At 38.5% G+C, this 21,226-nt stretch overlaps 1 protein-coding gene across 37 annotated transcripts in view; it reads right to left on the bottom strand.

Annotated features, from left to right (window-relative positions):
- MADD (MAP kinase activating death domain) overlaps nt 1-21,226 on the bottom strand; it is a 67,941-nt gene that overhangs the window by 13,739 nt on the left and 32,976 nt on the right. For 12 of the 37 annotated variants that reach the window (XM_083840434.1, XM_083840436.1, XM_083840402.1 and 9 more), the window contains 16 exons: nt 20,627-20,686; nt 20,064-20,166; nt 18,864-19,050; nt 18,535-18,685; nt 17,960-18,166; nt 12,826-12,879; nt 9,734-9,831; nt 9,294-9,377; nt 7,362-7,520; nt 5,515-5,623; nt 4,899-4,961; nt 4,411-4,531; nt 3,500-3,605; nt 2,234-2,344; nt 1,196-1,303; nt 947-1,111 (listed from right to left, as the gene is read on the bottom strand). In XM_083840434.1, the coding sequence (XP_083696560.1) occupies nt 947-1,111; nt 1,196-1,303; nt 2,234-2,344; nt 3,500-3,605; nt 4,411-4,531; nt 4,899-4,961; nt 5,515-5,623; nt 7,362-7,520; nt 9,294-9,377; nt 9,734-9,831; nt 12,826-12,879; nt 17,960-18,166; nt 18,535-18,685; nt 18,864-19,050; nt 20,064-20,166; nt 20,627-20,686 (1,886 nt within the window). The remainder of the gene's footprint in view (nt 1-946; nt 1,112-1,195; nt 1,304-2,233; nt 2,345-3,499; nt 3,606-4,410; nt 4,532-4,898; nt 4,962-5,514; nt 5,624-7,361; nt 7,521-9,293; nt 9,378-9,733; nt 9,832-12,825; nt 12,880-17,959; nt 18,167-18,534; nt 18,686-18,863; nt 19,051-20,063; nt 20,167-20,626; nt 20,687-21,226) is intronic. The other 25 variants (XM_083840408.1, XM_083840403.1, XM_083840418.1 and 22 more) reach the window with 6 other exon arrangements.

Below are 21,226 nucleotides of genomic sequence, written 5' to 3'. Positions count from 1 at the left end.
TAAGCCACATTCTTCTATTTATCTACTTCCAACTCCCCTCTCTAATATCAAATGATAGTCAAGCCATAATCTCAGAGTAAAATTTAGGATAAATTTCTATCCAAGGCCCCAAATACATACAGTTAGCTTTCTGAGTAACTTCTGTAGTGTACCGATTTTGTCATTCTCTTTGTATTTACGCCTGCATTATGATTACCTGGTCCATGTAAAATTATTTTTTTGAAGCAGAAATCTAATTCCTTTGCCTCAAAAATAATATCTTTTCAATATATCACTTGCAGTTGCAAATCTTTACCTCTTGCTTGCTGGTTATTGTTCAGGCGTTACTGGAGTTTAAGAGTTGCTTGATTTTTTGTAATAGGTTTAAAGCAATTTCTTTATATTTGCAAATAATTATAAGGCGAAGAAAATGGCCCTCAAATTAGTGGAGAAAGTAGACATGCATGAAATCAGCAAAATCATACATGGGCCAAGGAAAAAAAATTCATCTATTTTATCAGTTTGGATTTTCCGTTAAAATCAACACAATTAAATCCATTACTAAGGTAAAGTATTATTTAGCTTTACCCCATGAATCTACCACAATATTTTGAATATCTTTGTAAGCCTCCATGCTCACTCAATATTTGGTAATTGAAGTGTTTTCCCTCATGGATCAGAATTCAGTCAGACACTAGACTCTGCATTCCTCAAACAAAAAAAAAAATCAAGTAAAAGCTACCTTTTTTTTTCCTTTTTTTTTTAAATTACATCCTGCTGTACTAATGCCTCGAGGTAAATGACGAAGTATAATGCCAGCTTCAGGTATCAGTGCTGTTAAACAGCCATTGCAGTTTAATAATCAGTACCGGAGAGGGAATACAATTCTTTGATTAAAACATGGAATATGACATACCAATATATTTGTTCTGCACTGACTTATCTCATTATTAAATAAAATGTGTACCTTCTTTGTGTAGAACTTGTTCAGTTGTGTCTCCTGACCATTCCTCCGCCAGAGGCACAGAACTTTTGTTTTGGGACAGTAAGTCATGTTTATGAGTTTCTCATACCACCAACGTTCATACACAGTTCCAATGTTGCTTCTCAGCACAATGCAATCATCACACACCTGAAAGCACAAGATGTTAGATGAGATTTCTAATACTATTTATTGAATGCTACTAGTTGCATTAATATTTGTTCTTGTCTCTACCTCCATGAAAAATATGTCTCCTGTTGTGTCTGTCCCAGCATGGACTACAAAAGTCTGCTTCTTGATGTGGCGGCTGCCGCTGGGTCTCACAGGGAGTTCCCGTCCATTCTAGATAAGAAAATATGCCATCATGAATGAACTTTGAAAACAATTTTCTTGAAAAATGTCCAGTAGGTGACACTAGAAGCATTTTCAACAAACAAAAGAAAAAAGTATTTTTAATACAGCTGATCAGAGGCAATTTTGTGCAAAGCCTTAGGCAAGACACTGCACTAAATTCAATTTCAAAAAAAGCGACTACTAGAGTTATCACAGCACAGAACAAACTTCAAGCTGCTAGTACCACACTCAGTATGTGCTAGTGTGTTGTTCAGGTGCCAATTACTGTAAATATTGCAGTAAAATGGTCTGCTTCTTCCTCCAATTAACTATAAGAGAATTTCACATCCTTTCTATGCAAAAAAAAAAAGTTCCAGTTGTAGAAGTGCTCTGGAAAATTAGCTCTCAGAAGGCTTATCGTGCATCTGCTCTGGTGAAAGCTGTGTTCAAAGCTCTCTAGTTTTATTAACTTAACTGTTAGCCTATATTCTTAATGAGCAACACAGAATGCAAGGTTTACTCTGCATTGTAGCTGACAACATGAATAGTTTTGAATAAAAACTGATCCAGACAAACCTTACGACCTGGTGACCCATGGAAAACTAAACACTTGCTACAGTTTTAGTAAGAACAAAGGTTCCCCTCAATAAAAGTGATATTAAGAAAACATCAGGGTTGCACAGATCTCTAGTACTGAAATCTCATGTTTATACATATTTATATCACAGTTTTGTTTGATTACTGCATATAAAATTATAAATAGGGTCATATAATCGTAGTCTTTATGCTGTACTTGTAAAGGCAGTTTTTAATAATCCAGTTTGGTTTTAATACTTTTATCTTAGTATCGCGGAGCGTTTACAGAAGAACTTTGAGGTATTTTTTTTCCCCTTCTACTGGAACTCCCACAGATATATCACTCACCACTGTATTACCTACCAGATTGGCAAGCTTGTCTAGAATATCATTTATTTGCTGGCTGTGCACCAATCCAATATGTGATTTTCCCATTAGACGACGCACCTTTTTCCTAATATCATTCTTATTCACCTGGAAAGCACATATAAAGACAGTTACTTACTTTTCTCTAATCACAGGCAACTCCTCATGTCTCCCAAATTCAACGTATTTTGGTTTCCATTGCTAAGACTGCTCATTGCAGCTCAACCATGCTAGGTCCTCTTTAAACCAGCAGTACCAACCGAAGTTGCATATGCCCAGCAACTGGGAAAAGTGGTGTAAGTGGTACTGTGCTAAGCAGATTTCCTGCCTACTCTTGCACAACAAAGCAGAAATTCCATTACCCCCCACTTCCAACTACTGATATTCCAAATACACTCAAATGCCATCTTAAAACTTACCTTCACATTCCATTTATATCAGGAAAAAATCAATATCTCCTTCCCCACCCGAAAATTTAGATAAAATAACTTCTTCCACTGGTTGGATATCAGACATTCTTATCTTTTCATTACTACAGAATGAGGTCTCACCTCATTTACACCACAAAAAGTTTTCAAACTATCACCTGCGTACACCTAGTCTAACTGTCAGGCTGTTGCACAAAACCGTTACAGGACTGTCCTGGTAACATGATGTACTCCAGGTGGTTCCAAACATGATAAAAATTTTAGAAGATTGATCTTCCAATGACTTTTGATGGAGAATTTGCATTATCTAAGAAGTAACACAAACTAAAAGAAAGATATTATTAGTAGCCACCTACAGTATTAAGGTCCACTGAATGAGAAAAAAAAAGGTTGCTTAAAAGTCATTGCAAATTATATGTTGAGTTGCATATTGATGTGCATATTTGCAACCTGCCCATATCCTCCTTTCACCTCTGACTTCCCTAAGAAGATCTGGAATTTGCAGTTGTAAGGGAATCTGATTAGATGATGTTCTCTATCTAGAACTCATGCTCTCGAGTGCAAGAATGTCCACTTAAAGGTGCTGGTAGGGCTAAGAAGTTTCTGTCTTAAATAGCAGTGTATATGCATACTTATATAGGACTACTTAAACTCAGACAATGAAACTCAAAGAATCTCCACGTTCTGAAATAATTTTTTCATTAAGATCAGATGTTTTGTATTATTATTTTTTACTATACTGTTCTGATCTCTGAAAAGAGATGTACGGTTTCAAAACAACACCAGCAAAACATACTGCTTAAATATGAGGAGTGATATATTAAAAAAAAGTTACCTTTATCATAAGCATATAAGCAATCATATTATGCAGCAGTGTAGCCAACAAGCGGTCCTCATCATCCTCCAAACGCTTTCGATCATGTTCTCCCAGGGAAAGATACCTGCAAGAAGAACTAGATCTGAAGCAGGCTCACAGGCATTCTTCATCCAACTCACTACAGCACTGGCAGAGGACAGAACACTATTTGTAAAAAGTGCATGGCAAATAAATCCTCCAAAAACACTATGCCAAATGGGCATTTTCCACTGAATTGTTGTGATCACCTTAAACGTTGCCATTAATTATTATCTAGTTCAAGTAACTAATACATACTCAGTGGTAAAGTTCTCAGTGGTCTACTGGACTTAACCATATTCTCTTTTCCACAACTGCAGCTTCATGACAACTGCTAGAAGAAGAACATACAACTCAAACAAGAGCTAGTCCCTTTAGAGCTTTACTTCTGCCTTGCAGCTGCATTTAACTCATGAAGGAAGTGTGCAGGTCCTCTCTTTTTCTACTAAGATAGATTTCAAACTGTTTATTTTTCCAAAAACTAGCACCCCGCACACTGGTATCTTTATTCCAGAATACTGTCATCTGTTCAAATAAATCCTTTGCTTTATTAGTGATCCAGCCTATTGCATCTATTCATAGTGTGATCATGATTACATGACCTATTTCCCTGGAAATGTCACCTCTCCATGAGCTTTAAGAGAAACAAGTCAAGCCTGAAGACAGTATTTCAGTAGCAGGAGATGCTGACCAGCACAGAGACAAAAGCCTCACTTTGGAATTGTCAGTGACAGTAACAAGGTTTACAAAGTGGCAATAGCACTTGCAACAGAACTTAAATTATATTCTTTTTACTGCTTAAGCCCCAGGTGAAATAATGAGGAGGAAAAAAGGTCTACCAAGAACTTTACCTGTCAATCATCTCCTGAGGTCCCTGGTCCATCCCCATTCCTTCTCTCTCTAACATCACAGCATCCAAAAAAGCATCTTCCCAGAACTGCATCTGGTCCCACAAAGTTGAGCGCTCTTTACCTGTGCAATGCATAGAAAAATTGGGCATTTATTCCAGTCAAATACTTTAAGATCAATTCTCTTTCTTTCCCAAACCTTGAAAATACTATAAGCCAACACACAAAAAAATCCATTATTAAAATAAAAAAGTAAACTTTAAATCACAAGCAATATCACAACTGAAGAAAAGTGTAAAGTAGAAGAAAAGACATCTCTCATTCTAATTCACAGCATAATTTTTTGAAAACCTTAAAGAACCTCTTATCCCTGTTCTTTAAGGAGAATGCTTTCTTCCATATATTCTTAACACTGCCTGAAAGCGACAAGAATATCTCACACAAACACAGATCACAGCAAACACACAGAAGTGGAAAGATGAGATTATTACTCATAGAGAAGGTTTCCATTGCAGCATCCTCTAACTGGTCCCAGACAGATCCTTTATCCCTACCTGCACCATTCCATGCAGGTAGGAACAGTAAAAGGAAAGGATGAAAAAACAGAGGAAGAGAGAGCTCTTGATTAACAGCAAGTCCAGATATACATTAAAAAAAAACAAAAACATAAAAAGCCAATACACTGCTAATTTATGGACATGTTCAAAAGCCATGAGTTTAGTAGCCCTCTATTTGAAGACTTAAACTGAACGGTCTTTTGTAAAAGCTCAGCAATACATTTCAGCCTTATGTGCATAACTAAGATCCTTCTCCCCTTCTTCCAACAGTTTAAAGAACTAATTCTTATTCAAGAATAACAAGAGCCTGGGATAAGCTATATTTTATGCAAACTACTCCAGTCACCCATCTCTTATTCCATCTCCCCAGCAAATCCTTTGCTTTACTCTGAATGCCCTGATGCACCCTCCTATTTTATCAGCATGGACGAACAGAAGGTGGTTAAAATGGTCTCTGGTAATGCATAAATTCCAGTCTGACCCAGACGCGACTGCCCCTGAACTTCAGTCTAAATGATCCCCTCGCCCTCCCTCCCCGAAAATAGTTTACCCAAAAGTCCTTCATAGAGATAGACACGCTGGTTCCCATCCTCTGGAACTCTCCCTGGAGTACTGCCTTTGCTATCCTTCACGCTCTGCTTCAGGTTATGAGACTTTGCCTGAAAATGATACAAGAGGTGTCAGACAATTTAATTCTGCAACCTGCAGGGGTGTTTCTTGCAGTCCACTGCTGTACTTAACAGACAGAGTTTGCAAGTTATATTTCGTAAACACTTCTCCCACAAATGTTGATAAAACAAAGAAATTACTCTGTTAAAAAAAAAAAAAAGAAAAAAAAGGGGAAACCTAGACAGAGAAAGCAAAACATCTTCCCTGATGAAAAACTGAGGCAAAACACAAAAAATACAGATCCCAGATCAAAGGAAAGAACTGTTAAACCTCTTCTATTATCTTCCACATTTCACACTTAATGCACTAAGTTTGCCCAAACTCTAATAGTAAATATTTCCCACTCTTCAGGAAATAGTGGAATACCACTATCGTTATACAGATAATGAGAAATGCAGGAAAAAATATGTAACCTTCTTGCATAAACACAGAAAATTAATATTCACAAGCAGAATAAGGTTACCTGAGTTTTATCTCCAATTCAGACTTCACACATTTATCTTTCATTTGCCGTTCGTAAAGGATCGGTCAACTTACTGATGCTTAGCAAATGATTACATACCAGCTGGTCTGAAGAACTGTATGCTGGGACTATTAGCCAGCAGAAATGGCAATAATAAAGTTGCCCATTTATTTCTCTACCACCAGGTAAACTATGTTGCAATACCCAACATTCATCACAAATCACATACACATGGCTTCTTTGTTCTAAACCTGTTGCAGAGGTGTCTTAAATTCCATTTAGTTTCATTAATCAAGTGGAAAAATGAAGAAAACTGGAAGTGTTTTTTTTTTTGTTCTTTTTCAAAGTCTAAATCTTTATTAACTGACAAGACACCTACCTAAACAAACATAACATAGTTACATCTCACAAGTACATCTTCTAAGAGCAATTTCTTCTTGCTCTTAGAAGAAATCTGCAATGAAGCACAATGATTTTGCGTGTGGTTTAAAATTTGAATTAGATGCCCTGTAAAGGCTTTTGTAATTCAACCAGGATTATAAAATAACAAACACAGCCAGACCAATCTTTAGTCATTGTAAGTTGTTTTCTTTTTTGGCTGACAGCTTGACAACCAAACCAAGTATATAACTGTTTTCTTGAAAAGATCTATATTAGAGGTTATACCAATAGTCAAGGACTTTAAAAACAAAATGAGCTCACAGACTACTTGAATTTTACTACACACATCTTCCAGTTAGCAGAGGATATTTAAAAGTTATGACTACACTTCAGATAGTTTTAAAGTACTGTTTAAAAAACAAAAACAAAAACAAAAAAAAACAGAAGAGCTGCTAAACCTATGATGATGGGTCATCATTTTCCTTGTATCAAAGAGCTGCTCCTAACAAGCAGGGGATCAGTTTCTTTTAGTTAAGTAAATTAAAACAGTATCATTTGAAGCTGTTTCGTTTCTGAAGGGGAATTAAATGACAGTTGGGTTGAGAGTAATATTGAATGAGGGTGGAATCAAATATTGCTAGAGCCTGTAACATGGTGTGAGATGTGAACTGACTATTCTCAAAGAACCACATATTGCACAGGGTATGAAGAAAGGTACATGGATCCATACAAAACGTAATTAATTCTTTAATATCTTGTTATTGTAAATCATTGTTGATTAACCCTTAGAACAGAATCAGAGAACCTCTTTCACACATTCACTAACATGAACACGATTACTGTACAAAAATTAAAAGAAAAAGGAAGGTATTCAGTGTCCTTACAAAAATAGAGCTAGTAGCAGAATTTGTCTCAATTTCACTGTCTGACACAGTGCCCCTGGATCCTGTCAGATTGCCACCATTTTCCATGCTCGGGCCATCACCAGCATTGCTGCTCAAGTCACTGTCGGCTCCTAATGTCTCTCCAGAGCTGTTACTAACCTGTGGAGAAAAATAAAGCTGTTATCTTCATCAGACAAGACACTGTGGAGAGAAAAGTTATAAAATGTTTCCTCTTAAGGCATAAAATAATAAGCTGTACAACCGAAGGCCACATTTGCCTTTTCTCTTTCAGTGATACTATTCTTGCACAAAATCCCAGTAAAAAATGAAGATACACTCAACACATCCTTCAGAAAAACCAAGAAACTGTTTAGTTTGGAAGCAACCTGTTAGGATTCTCTATAGTCCAGCCCCCTTGCTCAAGCAGGGTCAGCTAGTGTATGTTGTTGAGAACCATGTCCAAACAAGTTGTGAAAATTTCCACACACAGCAATTCTATATCCTCTTTGGACATGCTGTTCCAGTGTTTGACTGCCCTGAAAATAAAATAAATGTCTTCTTGTGTTCAGATGGAATTTTCTGTGCTTTGACTTTTGTGTTGATTGCTTCTTGTCCTGACAGCAGGTACTACTACTGAGAAGAGTCTGGCTCCCTTATCTTCATTTCCTCCTATATGGTATTTATACACATCAGTAAGATTCCCCCTGAGCCTCCTCTTCTCCAGGCTGAAGAGTCCCAATTCTCTCAGCTTGTCTGCGATATGGAAAATGGTGTCAAGGGCTTTACTGAAGTTGTAGTAAGCACATCCACTCCTCTCATACATCAAGCTAGTCTTCTCATTGTCTAAAGTTATCAACTTGGTTAAATGTGATTGCCCCTTTGTAAATCCACGTTGACTACTCCCAATCACTTTTGTCTTTCATGTATTTGGAAATGCTTTACAGGAGAATTTTCTCCATCAGCTTCTCTCTTTGCTCTCTTCCAGTCTTCAGGAACATCTCTCAATCACCATAACTGCTCAGAGACAATCAAGTGTGGCCTTGCAGCAGTATCAGCCAGCTCCTTCAACACTCGTAGCTGCAACCCATTAGACCACACGGACTTATGCCAATCCAGTTTGTTGAAGTGCTCTCTAGCCTGGTCCTCCTCCACCAACAGTAAATCCTCCTTGCTCCAGACTTTTCCTCTGATCCCATGGGCCTGGAATTCCTGATGGTCAGTTTTACCAGTAAAGATTGAGGTAAAGAAGGCACCGAGTACCTCTACCTTTTTCATTTGTCACCAGTTCTCCCACGCAATTCAACAGCAGACTCACATTTTCCCTAGTCTTCCTCTTCGCTGTTTATGTACTTGGAGGATCCTTTATTTTGGCCATTCACATTCCTTTCCAGATTCAATGTCAGCTCTCTCTTGGCTTTCCTAACTCTACCCCTGCCAGATGGTACAGCAAGTGTAGAGTACAGCTGATAGCTGTACTGGAAGCAAGCAGACATTTTCATATGGTTCAAACATTTAAAGGTTTTTGATTTTTTTTCCAGAGGTTTTTTCTTGCTTTTAATGCATCAAACCAACTGCATTTTTTGCTCTCAGGCTACATTCCTTTATAGAGGGTTTATACACAACTAAGCCATATTTATAAAAGGATTGCAAGCCACTAGTTCCACAAATACACCAATACGTAGGAATATGTACCAGCAACAAGCACCATATATGATGAATACAATCTGCTAATAAAATGGTATGTATATTCTGGCAGACACACATGCTTGCCACACAGTCAGAGGCTCTGGAGAGAGAACACATCATAGGCACACTATTATGGATGTGACATAAAATGCAGTCATACTGTACACAAAATGTAGGCATGAAATGCCCTACCCCGCTTTACCAGGAAATGAATTACATCAAGTTTTCACTTTGGACATATCCTACCACTGTGCTAACTTCAGAATCCTGGCTGGTACTTCGGACCATAACTGCTGGTCCTCCACTGGGAAGAGAGTCAAAATCACTCTTCTGCAATCAAACATACAGAGGACAGGAAGCAAAGTCACATCAGTTTAGTTTTTATCATCATGAGAACCCCACTTCCCATTCCCTTGGGACCTTAAATCACATGCCTTATACTTCATTGGTTCATGAAGCCAACCAAATAAATACTACCGACTGCAAGTCAGAAAGGCCTTGGGGTCCTACAATTGAGGAGCTAGCAAAGACCAGTACTCTAAAGGAAGCGGGGGGGGAAGGGGAGGGAATTACTGGATGAGTCTATCAAATATTCTCAAAATCTAGAAGTTTTCCCACAGTTAAGCAGCCAATAGAAGAATCTTCCATCTTACCACATAAATAAAGCAAGTGTAGGAGCAACTAACCTGAGAACCTGAGGCCAAACTGAGGCCACTGTCTGCACTGATCTGGGACTTTTTCTCATCTGTTTCTCCCAAATCAAAATGTTTCACACCTTCTGGCCCTGAGCAAAGGGAAAAATAAACCATTATTGTATCAAGAAGAAGAGTACATCAGAAGGCAGATGACAGACTGAAAGCAGGAACAGTACCAAGAAAACAAACTTGCTTTCTTGTTCCTTGTTTTTTATTCCTTGGTACTGTAAACAACAAGGCCAGCAGGACACATCTGCCATTCTTCAAATGTTAGTTTGAATTTCAAGTATTCAAAAGGCATAGCCCAACAGTGACTATCACTAAACAGTACCTTTGTTAGCCATTCAATAGAGAAAAGAGGACAGACAAAGGTCAAGTAAGCTTCCAGTTACAGTAACACATGCAGAGCAGTTGCCATTCAACTCTAGGAAGCCACTTCCTTTATTCCTGGTAAAAATAAGGGATACCTAATTGCTTGGAGTTATTATCCTTTTTAAAACAGCTAATTTGCTCAACGTCTTAGAGTGCATTTGTTGGACTGAGGTTGCCCACAGCAACTATCTCGTTAGTAATCAGGCAACACTCTACAAGAACATAGTGATAATCGGTGTTACACTAGTAAGAGTATCAAGGAAGAAGCTTGTATGATGTTGTACTTCGTAATGTTTGCCAATTATATAACAAATGGCTCTCCAGAGTTGGCAATCACACAGGTCAGTAGTGAGAGAAGGAAACAGCAAGCCTTAAGTCATGCATTTGTTAACCTGCTCAATTTAAAAGAAAAGAAAAAAAAAAAGAGAGAAAAAACTTTATGTTCAACTTCCCATGCAGTTCTAGAATCATATCATCTATTGTCCTCTGATGGGATGGCAGAAGGAAAACAGAATGATGGACAGGTAGAGCCTGAAAAGCAATTTGGATAAGCACTGCATGAAGTAAGTAATGAGGCAGGAAAAGAATGCGTTATAGACTGTACACAGATAATCACTACTCTCAGAAAGGGGAAGAGACTGAATGCAACACTTCTGCCATATCCATATCTGCCAACCATTCAGTAACAGGAAGACATGATCCGCAGCTGGAATAGTTGTATTAGATACCTGTGACTCTATCCAGTACCTCTAAGCAAACAATGCCACAATCTCTTATAACCACTAATCACAACAACCTGGGAATTATGAACATGTTTGTATTATATGTAATATTAGAGAGGGCAAGACAGCGAAAAGGAAAGAAAAAGGGAAGGGAGGCGAGAGAGGGAGAGAGAGAGAGAGAGAAGGATAATATACAAAGATTTGTGGGAGTGAGCTTGAGATGGTATGTAAACTCATGAATAGCAAAGCCATAGGCGGGCTGTGCAGACCATACTAGCTTCCTACTCAACCACAAATTTTCCATGTGAAATGTTTTACAGAAAGTAAATTCCTCATTTATTATAGTAGTCTGCCTATAGAACCATATGCCCTAGTTACTGTAAGTCAAATTGTCAGACTAATGTCAAAGTATAAACAAAGTTATGAAAACTAAAAATATCCTTTATAAAATTTGTAATCTTATTTTCCACTGAAATATATATTGTTCACTTCTAACAGCCACTTTCTCTAGTCCTGAATAATGCTGCAGCAAAAACTTTTGTATCTCATTAGTACAGCAAGAATACTAAACTTCAGTTGCGCACTTTAAGCAATTTAAAGAGTTCCCTGTCCCAGCACAATTCAGATGTATTTCTACCAGTTTGATTTTTAACGCAAGTGAAGCTGACTGATGCAGTTTAGGTGTTTGACAATTGTGAGCAATAATGGTAACTGAGTTTAAGAAGTACAATAACCACAATCAGATTGTTGTAAGTGTCACTTTACAGGCACTTAGGAACCTCCCCTCCCCTTGTTTATAGAGTTGTACATCCATTAGACGTTTTAAAAAAAATTCCTCCAATGCAGGCACCTAACTGAAAGTTTGGGAGAGTAGGTGCGTGCACGTGCTGTGTGTCTGTCACACACTCTCCCACCTCAGCAGAAAGCAACTCAGATCTTAAATGCAGTTTGCTGTACTGCAGAGGTACCCCCACTTGCTTCAGATGCTCCATGCACTTAACTGAAGTATTTAAACGGGGAGCCTGAAAGTAAGGTACCAAATCCAGGCCTAGCCAGAGTGGCAGGAATTATCACCTGTTCATCTTAGCTGTTAGTTCTCCCCAAACTTCAGTCTGTAAAAGGGGCATTGGGTCTGCAAAGTAGAAATTACACTCATGGTTAGGAAACACCTACTACATCATGGTTATTATAAACGACCTGTTGTCCTTATATCATATGTCCCTATTTATAACAGTGATAACCAAATCAGAAAAACCTGGTACTACAACCACAGATAACACATACGCATATTTCAACAGATGTTAAGACTTGTGTCAATTTAGACTTCTATTTAGACTCTGCAAACAGGCTCAGATCATTTCACTCCTCCCTTAATATGGGATATAAAGAACAAAATCTGGTTGATTCCTTATCAGGAGGCTGCTCTCTGACAGCCTTCACTAAATACAATTTTTCACATCCACCTTCTCTCTCCCCCTCTGAAGTGCTTTTTGTTGCACACTGACCGTGGTCAGAAACTGTTCGTGGTTGAATGCCAGGTAACAACATTTGCCATCCCAAGACTTGAAAGAACATAGACTTTTTCATTCCAGTAACATTCAACCTATATATTCATGTCAAAGACTTGTTAAGCAAAAGTGGTCTTTAACTTGTAAGAAAGGAGATGGAACACCTTAAAACTCTATCTACCTATATCTGATATGGTGACGATGCAGAATATCTGCTTCTCCTTCTTTGTAGAAGGTAACATTCAGGGGAAGAAAAAAACAAAGAAAGAAATAAAAAAGACGAGAGACATTTGAACACAATTTCCCCAGGGCAAACTGATCTGTTTGGACTCCTCTATAAAACAGGATTTCCTGATAAACCTTTGTTATTATGGGCATAAAAACTTATGTGCCATAGATGCGAGCTCACTCTGCACCTGGGGAGTTGGCAGTTATGGGGAGGCTGGGAAAATCAGTTTTCTATGTTTTATCATTTCCTTACTCGTTTTTTCCAAAGATTTTTGCTTTTTCACTTCCTGGTGCTTGTTCCACAATTCTACCCAAGATGCATTGAAAGCAGGAGAGAAAGAGAAAGAGTCAGCGGCTAGTCAGACAGGTGAAAATGGGGAAAAAAATGAAGCAAAAAACCCACCCCCTTCATATAAAAAAAAATAGAAATTTATGACAACTACTGAGTGAAGAGTTAGTTAACACACTTTAGAAGAAATCAAAGTTAGGATTTGAGCACTGTATCATCTCTCATTTACAGAATTCACGTTAGAGACGACTTCATACAGTTAACCAACTAAGCAAAAAACAGCTATTACGAACACATACAATGTAATTCATCACCATTCCTGAAACAGGCCTTTAAGACTGTCAGATATTTCATCCTCCAAAATATGTGCATCACAATAGCTCTGATTAACATAAATGTTTTCATGTTTCTAGTTTGTATCATTGAAAGGAAAGGCACAAAAATAGCAGCAGCAATTATAAAATAACCTAAACTGTAGGTTAACACAATATTTAACCAAAATAATCTTTTGAAAATTATCACAAGGTTTACAAGTTACTTTTGACCTAATGGTATTCTCAATAAATGCTTGGCTCCGCCTTATCAACTAGTCCCTACACACAAAAAAATGAACTTCTTTTCAACCATTTGTTCCTATCAAGGTATGAAGAAGGGAAAAGAGAGAAGAAAAGCCTACTCTGGTCACGACACTCCAAGCTAGGGGGTTCTGTAAGAAGATAAAATGCAGAGAAAAAGGAAAAGAAGTATCTGGAGTCTGTATGCACTTTCTTCATTTGAAGCTTAGCCCTGAGAAGAATTATTGATGAGACACTTGCACATTTCTAGCATTCTCACTTCTCAACCCTCAGAAATGCACTTAGCTTTTCTGCTCAGTAATGCCAGTCATTCCAAGTGCTGGCACGCTGGTGAAAGGAAACATTACAAGCCAACATGCTGAACTAAGTCTCAATGCAGGGGACTGTCCCCTCTCACTTGTATGGTTAAAACTGAGAATGCTACAGAGACAGATATGCCAAGAAAAGTATCTAAGGCAAAAGAAAGGAAAAAGCAGCATCATGATCTTCTATTGCTCTTCAAGGAAAATTCCTGAGGAACTAAAGGGCCGCTGAAAGTGTGTCAGGAACCCAACCCGTCCTACAGATGGCAGAAATTAAAGACAGGCTCTAAAAAAAAAAAATCTGTTAAGCAAAGTATCTACTAAAAATAATAAAAAATGGACTGTTTTACAGCTGTGGAGAAAGGCTCCAAACTATTATCATTAAATGTATCAGGAGCAAGAAAAGTTTAGCAAGGGCGAAGAACTAGAAAGATGGCTGTTGGTCAACTGATTTCTAAATCTGCTTCATGATTTATGGATATTCCTTCAACTTTCATAAGCACATGGATTAAAAAGATAAAACTGCCTACGGATCCAAACAGTGCGTGGTCAGATAGGCCTGCAGGATGCTGACATATAACGATCTATTCAGAAGTCGTACCAAATCAATTTGTCAAAAGGCTCTTGAATTCTCAGCCTATATGGTTCTATACTAAAAACCAGCAGGCTGAAAGTTACAATAACTGTCATTAAATGACTTTTAGTTGATGTGCCTGTTAATTGATCATTACAGTTACTCAAGTTTAATCTATGCCATAGGAACATTTGAGAGTCTATAGTATTTCCTAGCACATTAAAAACAGCCTAGATTTTACTCTCATCTTCTCTGTAAAAGAGGAAAAGAACAATCTGGACAGCAGGTCCAGAAAGGATTTGATGCAAACAACGTAGGTAGTGCAATCTTTTCTGTTTCAAAAAACTGTCAATATAAAGTGATCTGCAAGCATTAAACAATTATTTAAAAAGTAGTAATGGAGACTTCAGTAAATACTGAAATTTTCATCAAGATTTACTACAACTATGCAGTAAAACCAAACAAACAACTGACATAAGGTGGGAAACTATTAGCTATCAATTTTAAGGCCACCAGTATCCAAATAAAAAGGTCAACACAACATTAATAGCCAAGGACCCTAGAAGACCTTGGAAGCAAGCAAATAACTGATGAGCTTTTTGGAAAGAAAGGAACAGAAGCATTGTCTTCACAACAAATTTCCCAGCTAAGCAATAAAAAAAAAAAAATCTGTCACTGTTGTCACTGTTCACCTTAGAAATAAGAATATTGCATACAAACAGCCTTTCCTGTTATAAGGAAGTATCTTACATACTTCAGATATACACAAGTGGCCAACAACTTTCTGAAAGATGAACAAGAAAAGGAGCTCAAGCAGGAACACATCCATCCTAAACTTCTGAAAATGTGGCGAAGCTCCTGGTCGTGGTTCCTCTAGTACAAGAAAACCACAAACATTCAGCTACTGTACCTCTCGATCCCAGAGATCCAGTTTAATTACCACATTAATACATACTGCATGCATGGCTATTGCAGACAACGTTGTACAAGATTTTACTCCCTCATGTTGATTACTTACATTGTTATTTCCTCTTTCAGACTTGGTCAAAAGGGTAGCAGCCCAATTTGTATTTTGTCCATAGAACACCAACAAGTTCACTGAGATTTTTATTTACATATCTGCAACCTGAGGCTGTAAGTACCTTCCAAATTTCATTGAATCAATGAATTGCTTAGGTTGGAAGGGACCTCTGGAGATCATCTAGTTGAACCTCCCCACTCAAAGCAGGTTTCATATGAGCAGGCTGCTCAGGACCACATCCCAGTCAGGTTTTGAATATCTACGCAGACAGAGAACCCACAACCTCTCTGGGCAACCTGTTCCAATGTCATCTCATCTTCACTTTAAAAAAAAAAAAAACAAACATTTTTTCCTCAAGTTTAAATCGAGTTTCTTAAAAATACTTTGTTATTTCAGCAACATGTAAATGTTTACCAAATGCTTCTTCCCTAAAGAAGTTAGTCTGACATAGGAAAGCCTGCATTTCACTCCAGAAGGAATTCAGTCTAGCCATGACTAACTCTGCTCCTGAATATCCAAAGCATTATCTTATATGAAAGCTTCCAAAAACAAACAAAAAGTGTAACAGCCAAGCAACTTTAAATGATCTTCCTGCAACACAAGAAGAATTCCCTTTACTTCCAGATCCCAAGAGTCAGATGAACGAGGACACTAAGGCATTGTTATAAAAACAAAGATTGACTTGCATACCATTTCACGGTTCTTGGTGACAGAATAAACCAGTTAGACAAGAAGGCTTCAGAAAAAATAGGAGTCTTTTGAACTTTGACCACATTTGGTGAAACCATATCTTTCTTGTAACTTAGTTCAACAGAAGACAAGTGGAAATCATCAGAGCATCAGGACCACCATAAAGAGCTAACCTGTCGCCTCTTCCTGAAGACTGAATTGCTTAAGGCTAATATTCTAGCAACAGTAGTAAGCAGAACATACTAAGTATAGCATGAAGCTGCAACAGGGGAGGTTCAGACTGGATGTTAAGAAAAGGTTCTTCACTGAGAGTGGTCAGGCATAGGAACAGCCTACCCAGGGCAGTGGTCACAGCACTGAGCCTGCCGGAATTCAAGAAGCATTTGGACAACGTTCTCAGACATACAGTCTGATTTTGGGGTGGTCCTGTGCAGACCCAGGAGTTGGACTAAATGATCCTTGTGGGTCCCTTCCTACTCAGGATATTCTGATACTAAGCAGTATTTCTTTTGCAAATGATTATGATTTTCTTATGATGCTTCACAAACACAGACTGTCTGGTCCCTATGATATCCATTTCTATGGGGTTTTAATTTCATCTGGGGGAAAGGAGCAGGCTGAACTATCCAATACAAAATCTCTCTTCATTCTTGAAAAGAACGCTGAACTAGTTTTATTCTTAGTTCTGTCAGCAGCATACCTCCTTTCTTCTCTTCTACAGAAAAGAAAAACAGTTAAGTACCCCAAAGCAAGCTAAACTGAAATGCTGGAAATTTGAATCTTTTAGCTCCTTGGGAGATTTCCAAATAGAATGTAAGATCAGCTTCTGAGCATTTACCTCCACAGATTACCTCTTGAAACAAGAAAGCAAAGAAAATCAGAGGTGATTGCTATCAGCTCAGAAGGACTTAACACCACTCAGCTTGCAGCTATTATTACTGACTGCAGCCTGCAGTCAGTATAAGAACGTCTGCATCCTTTCTGCCACATAACTACCCAGTACACACATTCCCATTGCTTTATGCCACATACCAGAGGTACAGCCTCACAGCAGCACACTGCTTTCAGAAGATTAATCTTTCAAACAATGATTTAATTAAAAAGTTCTTTCAAACAGGCTATAAGAAGCAATAGCTGAAATTTAACACAGCATATTTTTGAGCTGATGAAATATTTTCCTCATATGCTGATGGTACATCTGTCTTGCTAACAATCCACAGCAGGTTGGATCCAACCTAACTCTTTTTTCTTCCTTTTTTTTTTTTTTAATCTATAAAGCCCCTTTAAGGTAAAACAATCTAATGTTTGTCTTTTTTCCCAGACATGGACAAAAACCATTCCAGCTATGAAATAAGAATGGGAAATTTTCTAAAGACCAGCCTAGCAGATACTGTAAAGAAGGACACGAATTCTATTTGCTGTTGCATAGAAGGAATATCCATCAGTATTGCTTACTGAAACTATAACACCACAACTTAAACCTTTTGGCAGTTCTTATTATTAACAGTTAGCAGACCCTGGGTCCCACTTCTATCAAGATGCAACCTAGATAATCCAGATGTAGTAAGCAATGATTAAAAAAACGTTTGTTTCATGTAGTCCCTTCCATGGTTGCCCTTTCCAAAGTCCTGCTGGCCCTGTTTCTCTTTTGACATTTCCTGTTACTTGAAAACATCAATCACAGCAAAAATGAAAGTTGACTGAAGTGTAATGATATTCAGAAAAAAATAAGATTAGAAAGATTCTCAGAGAAAACTGCCCTGGACAGTTTAACCAAGAGCAAGTGAAAACACTTATGATTGTTCCTTGGGATCCAAGGTGTAAATGAGGCATGTTACAGCAGCAAATGTATTGTGTTAAAATGGAGACAATGCAAATAGAACCTAACGCCAAAACAGAAGCCCCTCCCACACTTCAAATACACCTCAATACACACCAATGGAAGCAATAAAATTTTCTTCCTTTAGACTCCTTGTGTCAAACTCCCTTGGCCCTTTGCCTGCAGGGCTCAGTGCCTTTGACATCAGCTGAGGTACTGGCAGCTGCATCGCAGGTTTCAGCTCCACTCTCGGAGATGATGCAGGATCCTTGCCAACTGGAGTGATAGATCCATCTGTTGGACTTCGTTTTCTCTTTTCTGGTTCTTTAGAGAGAAAGAACAAAGTGTTGCCAAAAGAAAAAAAAAAAACACATAAGGGAAAAGGAAATGAAAGCAGCAGACCTCTTTTATCATTCTCTGAGACTTCATCTAATCATATGTCCCCAAAGGCAGTTTGGATTATTTTTCTGCATCAAACTGCATGATTTGAATTACAGCTAAACCTTCAGAAGAGAATACTTAAATTAAAATTAGGTTTCCAGTAAAGAACCTTCCGCAATTCTGCACAAACAAATCCAACAGCTGATCAAGCTTATAGTGACATTTTCATATCCCAATGATATGAAATCCAGACTTCAAGAGCATATACTGATAAAAGAGTCACTGCGTAAAGCAGTAAACGTTTTTCTTACCTTTGTTGTAATAGTGAGTATGTGCTATTTCTAGAAGGCCAAAAACACTGGCCATGCCTCCCAGGCCAGCATTTGCATATGACTGCTCCAGGCTCAACACAGTACACTTCAGCAAGTCCAGCATGCCTTTATAAACTTTGCGGCTGATCTCCTGCAATGAAAATCCCACTAGTGTCAATATTTCAGAAGTAAGAAAGTCATTTGAGAACATAATATTCTAAAGTTGCTGCAATATCAGCCTGTAGAAAGTAATTTGATAACAAAAATCTTCTATGAATTGAACCTAAGCATTCACTAGGTATGAGGACGCTGCTGAGTTCAGCACTGACCACATCCTGTATGACATCCTGCCGAGCATCTTCTTCTGACTGGATCGTGCGATTTAGCTTGCTTAGTACAAAGACTCGGAGCTGCTCACTCTCCAGCAGGCGACGGACTCTTTTCATGTTCAGCCAGCCGACACCTTGCCCATCGAGAACATTGTGTACCACCTCCTTCAGGAATTGCTGGTTCTCACTGATGGATTTAGAAAGGAAACAAGGAGGCAGGAGTTAACGCTCTGCTTATCTTGGCTTGCATGGTTAGAGAGGTCTGGCCAGGACAAACCCACAGATGCATTTCCAAAACTAAATTTACAAGAAAAGAACCTCAAATCTTGCTAGATTTGCTGCTAACAACTGCTCACAGCCCAAGCTGTGATCTATGGGTGTAGCATCAAACATTTTTGTTTGTCCCTTACTTCCTGTAACAAGCTATAATCAGTTTTTTCTGTAGTCCCACTATCTACCACTCTACTGTCCACTTTCATAGCACTCCTCAGAATCCATCGGAAGTCTCTATGCTGCAACATTCTTCCAATGACTGCACTGTCCCATCTGTAGACTTTCTTTGCATTCATAGCACTAGTGCTGCAGCCTTAGCGTGCATACTGTTTCAGCTCATTTTGCCACAGGGGAGGGAATGGTAAAAAGGGAACACCTGTGCAGCCTGCTGTATCCCCAGTCTGAACCACACTTTTTGTCCTTAGTTGTCTCCATTAGCTGAAAGTAAATTTCACTCTACATACAGCTGCTATGCAAGAAGCGAGGAGAAAGCACAGGTCAGAAAATGTTTACTTCAACATTCCAAGTCCATTTCCAAGCTTGAAAAAAGGATTTCTCATGAACTCATGTTATCAAACTGCTTCACATGACTCAGCTGATCCCCTGCTTGGCACACTAAACTTCTGCTGGCTAGACTAGCCTGTTCAGACTAGACTTGACTACAAAGAATAAATACTGTGTTAAAGCAGGGTCTTTCATGACCTATTTTGGATCTCAGACAGGAATAGGAAATATTTTGAAGGACAGAAAAATACAAATATGTGCTATTAACTGAAAGGCCATCTGTACCAAATCTTCTCAATGTGTGCAAGCTTGGGGCCATAGAGAAGTACTATGCTACTTTCAACAGCTAGTCTTCTCTAAGGGAATGTTTGACAAGTATGACACCACTAACACCACTTCATGCTCAAAAAACAAAAATATTACCTGGAATTGCTACTTCGTCCCTGAGGCGATGGAGACTCTCTCTTCACTGTTGGGCTGTGCTTAATGACTGAAGATTTTTGATCTACCAGGGCTCGTCTATTTCCTAAACAGGAGAGGAAAAAGGATGAGAAGAAGGGGGTGGGAGGAAAACAGTCTGCTCCCAGGACAGTAACAAGCAATACTATGGTCAGCTAACACACCTATTCAGATTACAAGTAACGAACTTCAAACAAAATGGAAACTCCAAAAAAGCAGCAGCATATATCATATTCTAGCATCACACATCGGCAGAAAACAGTAATGGGAGTAATGCGGAGAGAAAAAGAGAAGATGGTAATGGGAGCAGGAGGTGAAAGGCAGGAAAAGTTTGGCTGCTCTGCATGCAGTTGGACAACAAGAACCATCTTCAAATTAGTCACTGTATGTAAAAGCATAATGCATCGGGGGTGACTAGTATAGATTAGGTGATACTGGTTACCCAATGAGAAAGGGAGCCCAAAGTCAGGCATAGGGAATGCTGGAAATTGTTACATCATGCACAGCTCATGCTGTAGGGAACCCACCTTCATTGCTTACTGGGCCAGCTTCAGTAATAATCTCCATTATAGTATTTAACCCAAATACTGGGACACAAAATATACAATTAGTAGTGTACTACAATATCTATGCTCCCCACCATCAGCATCAAAAAAAAAACAACAAAAAAAAACCAACAAAAAAAAAACCTACCAGCTTTTTCCCAGCCCTCCCTCAAAACAAAACCCAAATGATGCTAGAGCGGGAAGGATGCTTGAAAGCCCAAGACAAGGGCCAGCGTAATTAATCTAACAGATAGTGCTTGACTTGAAATTTGGCATCGTGGAACCACTGTACTGCATCTTCATGGACACTATTGCACATATCAAATTTCAAGGGCACTATCAAAAACATCTGCATCACTGAAGAAAAACAATGTAAATGGAATGTGCATGAAATAAAAATTAAAAAGGAGGATGGAGAGTGATCAAACAGCAGCAATGAGATGGAGTCCCAGCATCATTTCCCATTACAGTTACAAACACAGAGTACCACACACACTTGGTAAGAACGGGTTAACGCAGCAATTTTACACCTGTACAACAGAGACAAAAACATTTAAAAAACAGAGAAGTGCCCAGTGGAAA

The sequence above is a fragment of the Anser anser genome (assembly GCF_964211835.1).
Source record: "Anser anser genome assembly, chromosome: 5".
NCBI classification, from domain to species: domain Eukaryota; kingdom Metazoa; phylum Chordata; class Aves; order Anseriformes; family Anatidae; genus Anser; species Anser anser.
The sequence above is the reverse complement of the archived record's forward strand: the minus strand, read 5'-3'. Positions and strand labels throughout refer to the sequence as shown.